The sequence below is a fragment of the Dipteris shenzhenensis genome, chromosome 1 (assembly GCF_047967505.1).
Source record: "Dipteris shenzhenensis isolate YYH24624 ecotype China chromosome 1, Dip_SZ_1.0, whole genome shotgun sequence".
Lineage (NCBI taxonomy): Eukaryota > Viridiplantae > Streptophyta > Polypodiopsida > Gleicheniales > Dipteridaceae > Dipteris > Dipteris shenzhenensis.
In genome coordinates, this window is record NC_141596.1 from 19317898 (window position 1) to 19323429 (window position 5532).

Genomic DNA, 5532 nt, shown 5'->3' on the forward strand with positions numbered 1-5532 from the left:
CCTCCACTGACATAAAGCGAGCATCCTCAAGTGTGGTGGGGTCTATTTCCTTTGAGCTCATATACCTAGAAAGAAAAAAGTGCACCATATTAGCAATATGAAAACCTTGTATCACGCATTGATATGCTTCACATTTTGTATAGTGTGAAGTATCTCACAAGCTCGCCCATCTTGTAAATACAATCCTTCATGTCCTTCGATGCACTATGAGAAACTCATGAGAAATGATAGTAGGTAGTATTACTGAACACATGAGCAATGGTTGATTAATTTCTTTTACTGTTGAGGTATCGAGCTCCACTCATGATATGCCAGGGTGACCATTGTGCATTTATGTCACCAACTTGTTAGCTGCAGATGCAGTTGGTACACCGCCCATGAAAGATAGCTGGATGACAGCTATCTTTGTGTACTCTAGTTAGTGGCTCAGTTAGTATGCCACCTTAGTTAGCTGAGTTTGGTTTGAGACCCACATATAGGGTTCACCTATTCCTTTTGTACTAAGAGAGTTCTTTTGGCTTTCACAACTAAGAAGAGGAAAACTGTTTTCAACCTCCACCTTTGTGTGTATTCCTCCATTGTGCATGTGAGAAAGCTACAAGTAAGACTCCTTACTTTCTCCCACTCTCTTCACATGGTATCAAAGCCTGGTTCTTGGAAAGGAGCTCAAGAAAGCAAACCAAGTTCCCGGTGTTTTTATTGGGGGGAATTTTAGTTGAGGGTTGTTTTTACATAGGGTTTCTTAGTAGTGCTCCCCCCAAGAAGGCATCCAACCAGCTCGAGAGCTCGAGTATTGAGCATATACACTTTTGAGAAACGCACCGCCTAGCACACGGTTTGGAGCAACACGGTATGTTTTTTACAGAGGCTGAGTGTTGAGTGATGTAGTTGTTTGTGCCGACTGTCGTTTCTTGATAGTTACTGAGAGAGCAGCACCAATTAACCTGGAATAGGTGGATCACCTGCATTAGAGAAATGACTAGGGTGGTTGTCACTATCGATTTTTGTGCAATGGCCAAAAAAATATTGCATACGAGTGACCTGGAGGCGACAGAGTCCTTGGAGAGCTCGAACAGAACGGGGATGCTCTTGGAGAGTTGGAGACCTTTGCACTTGGAGCTGGAACGCCAACAACTGTCGACTGAGGAGTCAACCCGCCTACTCCGTTTGCTCGCACTTTGAGGCTTGCATGCATCTCTTCTTTGGTGGCTCGCGCAGGGAGCTGGGGATTCAGGAGGGAGGGAGCCTCTCTCCTTACTCTCATCTCCTTCCACGTGGCAGCTCTTCCTTTCCTTGCCCTCATTTCTCCTTGCCTTCCTTGCAATCCACGTGGCTTCTTCTCTTCGTGCAATTCTTAAACCTCCCCTTAAAGAAGTAGAGAGAAGAGCCACCCTGAGCCTCTCGCCCTCGCCATCATCGCCATTTTACTCGACAGGCTCGGCGCGTACACTTAATATATCGACCCTCGAGATCCTTTCATCCTTTTTATGCGTGGAAGTTTCCCTCCTGCTCGTATTCCTTGTGTTATATTTATCGTCTATGATGCCCAAGGAAAATACTGTGCCAAAAATTTCGAATCATCTCTCTTGCTCTCCAATGCCAGTACAGGAGAGCAGAGCTTGTGATAGCATCTAGATTTAGGATCCTGTTGCCTGTACTAACGCCTTAGGATATTTCGCTTCCAAATGGTTATCATCACAACAGATGTCGAGATGATTCCACTTGGAAAAAGTAACGATGCTGAAAAAACCGCCTTTTCAGACGACGACACCTCACCTGTTGAGGAAGTCGCCATGACAGTAGCGACCACTGATGATCCAACCCTCCCCGTATGGACAGTCCGAATGTGGGTTCTTGGCCTGGTCTCTTGCGCTGGGCTAGCGTTTGTCAATCAGTTCTTCCAGTATCGAAGTGAACCCATGCAGATTACCGCACTGTCGGCCACTTTAGCAGCCCTACCTATAGGCCAATTCTTGGCATATGCTCTTCCCAAAACGGTGGTCCGGATCCCCTTCTTAAAGGATCGTGATTGGAGCTTTTCTCTAAATCCAGGACCTTTCAGTGTCAAGGAACATGTGCTTATCACTATCTTCGCCAATGCAGGGAATGCATTTGGTTATGGAGGGGCTTTTGCTGTTGAGATGGTGAACCTTATCAAGATATTTTACCACTTACGGATTACTTTCGCTGTAGCTCTCGTTCTCGTTCTTTCAAGCCAGGTAATTAGTATCTACAAGAAGTACTTATATCCGCCCTGATTTATGCAAACATGAGATAGCATTTCAAAGCTCACTCTAGCTGAAGATAAATTTTGCAGCTGATTGGATATGGTTGGGCCGGCTTAATGAGAAAGCAGTTGATTGATCCTGCACACATGTGGTGGCCGGCTACTATGGTTCAGGTCAGTCTGTTCAGGTAAGAGTCTTGGTGCCCTTCAATTTTCGGAGAGCTTCCCGGTTTTGGACGAATGGAAGTAAATATCTGGGTGTGATGGCCTGCAGGACATTGCATGAACCCGATGAAAAGAAAGCAAGATCGGGCCTGTCGCGGATTCAAAGCTTCTACATCATGACGATCGTGAGCTTTGCATACTACGTTCTCCCGGGCTACTTTATGCCGTTCCTTACTTGCATGTCACTGGCATGCTTGATCTGGCCGCGGTCCATAAAGGCCCAACAGATAGGTTCCGGGTACACAGGACTCGGAATCGGGGCATTCACACTAGACTGGGCTGCGGTTGCGTCGTTCTTAGGTAGCCCACTCGTGTACCCTGCGTCCGTCCTCGTTAATATGGCGGTAGGAGCTGGAGCCGTAGTTTACATAGTAACACCCCTTGCGTATTACTGGAAAAACGCCTACAAAGCTCAGAATTTTCCAATCATTTCGTCGGGGCTCTTCACGGCAGCCGGGGGTCCATACAACGTCACAGCTGCTTTGCGACGAGATCTCACGCAAGGAGACTTGTACTTGAGTACCTTCTTTGCAATTAGCCTCGCCTTATGGTTCGCAGCTCCATTGGCTACGATCACTCATTTCGTTTTCTTTCACGGCACGTGAGTAGCTAATATCAGTCTTTGTCGAGCGTAAGGCCTTGTCTGAGGATCATTTGCAGCGTTAAAACGGGTTCTCACTAGCTTGAGAAACGCTTCTAAAGCTTATGTTTTGAACATCAGGGAAACCCTGCACCACTACGCGGGGAAGCGGCGTCCGGATGTGCATACCCGATTGATGAGCCACTACCCGGATATCCCAGCCAGATGGTTTATGGGGCTCTTGTTGATGTGCGTGGTGGGGGTTATGGTGATTTGTGTGCAGTTCAAGGCTCAAGTAGGCATTCCATGGTGGGGAGTTGTGGTGGGCTGCGCCATAGCTGCAGCCTTTACGCTACCCATCGGGGTGATCGCAGCGACCACAAACATGGTACGTGGTCTAATTGGTTTCTCTTGCTTTGGTTTGATTGATTGTGTATATACTCTAGATGAATAGGTAAAGATGTGGGTATCTGTGTGGTGGGCAGACGCCGTCGTTGATGGTAACGATGCAGTTCGTGGGGGGTTACCTCTTTCCTGGGAATCCCATCGCAAACCAGGGTCTCAAGTTGTTCGGACACATGAGCATGCAGCAGGCCATATATTTCTTGGTAGACTTCAAGCTCGGACATTATATGAAAATCCCTCCTCGGAGCATGTTCTTGGTCCAGGTGAGTTGCTTTGCTTCTTAACGTATAATAACTTACTACTCACACATAAATCTGGCCAATACAAAGCTAACCTAGGATCTTGCAGGTGATAGGTACCATAGTCGCAGGGACAGTGGACCTCGGTACGGCATGGTGGTTGTATGAAATACCCCACATGTGCAATGTGGATGGAAAGCTTGAGAAATCAAGTCCATGGACTTGCCCTTGGGATGTTGTGGCCTATGACACCACTATAGTGTGGGGGGTGTTGGGTCCTGATAGGACTTTTGGAAGTCAAGGCCCTTACAAGAATCTCATGTATTGGGTGCTAATTTTTGGGCTAGTGGGTCCCATGGTAGTGTGGTTGCTAGCAAAAGCCTTCCCTCGAGCTGCACCTTGGATCAAGCTCATAAATGTTCCTGTGTTGCTCGGGGCCGTGGGTTGGATGCCAGCTGCAGGAACTATCAACTACACATCTTGGTTTGTGGTGGGCATGGTCTTTAACTACTATATTTTACGATATCGAAAAGACTGGTGGAAGCGCTACAACTATGTGCTATCAGCTGCGTTGGATGCAGGCACTGCAATCATGGGTGTATTCTTGAGTCTGACAATCGGGTTTCGTGGCAAGGGCCTTGTCTGGTGGGGTGCCCAAAAATTCTCTGACCATTGCCCCCTTGCCTCTTGTGCGCTTTCGGGCTCTAATGGTGGTGCATCCCATTGCCCTCTTTACACTTAGCCATCCAAGTTTATCCAAAGAACATCTAATTTCTTTCCAAATAGGCATTTGCTCTTCAATTATTTTACCTTTACATTCCTTGGTTGAAGGTTCATTGGGTCTAATTAGTAGTCACTAATCTTTCAACTAAAGGTAGAACTAAGGCAATTGCTCTTTATCTCTTCCTACTTTGCAGTAATGGCCATTAGCATACCCATATCACCAACTTTCAAAGTTTCGTACATCTAAACTTGCTAGCTAATTATTAGTTCCTCTTTGGAAGGCATCACATGGGCCATTAGATTGTCTAGCCATCCAATTGACTCCCTTGCTCATTGTCTCCTATTAGGTAGACCATCCTCCACCCAAGATTTCTTATATCTTAGCTATTGAAGAGGTTCTCCAACTTTTGATGATATTTAAACATGTAACAAAGGCCCTACCTACTCTTGTAGCCTACCTTTAAAATGTTCTCTGGTATGGCTCCCTTCCCAATAATTGATTTCCCCATCTTTTATCACAAACAACTTGATGTCCATACTATGAACATAATTGGAATTAAAAAATTGCACATTATTTAATAGTATTGTGAATTTAACAAACATAATAAAATTCTTTTATACCAAATGTCGAATCTCTTGATTTATATTGTTAATAATCATATCATCTTGAAATAGCTATAATAGAAAGCATCTCATCTTGGACATTGCATTTGTCAATAAAGCCATGATCATCTCATTCGTCATCTATCTAGTTGTCTAGCTTGTGTATGTTGGCTTTCTTCTTTTCTTTTCTTATAATGGTTAATTTATGACCAAGAGATTCCTCGTATAACAATTGAAGAATCTCTCTCTCTCTCTCTCTCTCCCTCTCTCTCTCTCTCTCTCTCTCTCTCTCTCTCTCTCTCTCTCTCTCTCTCTATCTATCTATCTATCTATCTATCTATCTCCCCTATCGTGGACACCAATATCAATGTTTCCTATGAATGCTTTTTCTTCAGGGTTTTTCTCAAGACCATAGCATCGACATTAATGCAACAGTTACATTCATCCATATTATTATGGTATATATTACCATCAGTATGGGCATTAATAATACTCTAGCAAACATTGATATTAGAGTCGATATTGCATTT

At 44.9% G+C, this 5532-nt stretch overlaps 1 protein-coding gene across 1 annotated transcript; it reads left to right on the forward strand.

The window, feature by feature from the left end:
- Positions 1–1685: 1685 nt before the first annotated feature.
- LOC147905508 (oligopeptide transporter 4-like) lies at positions 1686–4418 on the forward strand. Its single transcript, XM_087382628.1, has 6 exons — positions 1686–2219; positions 2318–2415; positions 2502–3049; positions 3113–3420; positions 3518–3700; positions 3786–4418. Exons 1-6 carry the CDS (start codon positions 1686–1688, stop codon positions 4416–4418), a joined length of 2304 nt encoding a protein of 767 aa, XP_087238754.1.
- The last annotated feature ends 1114 nt before the right edge of the window (positions 4419–5532 follow it).

Coding starts and splice junctions, on each gene's coding strand:
- LOC147905508 (XM_087382628.1), top strand. CDS start 1,686: ATGGTTATCATCACAACAGATGTCGAGATGATTCCACTTGGAAAAAGT. Junction 2,220..2,317: donor TTCTCGTTCTTTCAAGCCAG/GTAATTAGTATC, acceptor TAAATTTTGCAG/CTGATTGGATATGGTTGGGC. Junction 3,701..3,785: donor GGAGCATGTTCTTGGTCCAG/GTGAGTTGCTTT, acceptor AGGATCTTGCAG/GTGATAGGTACCATAGTCGC.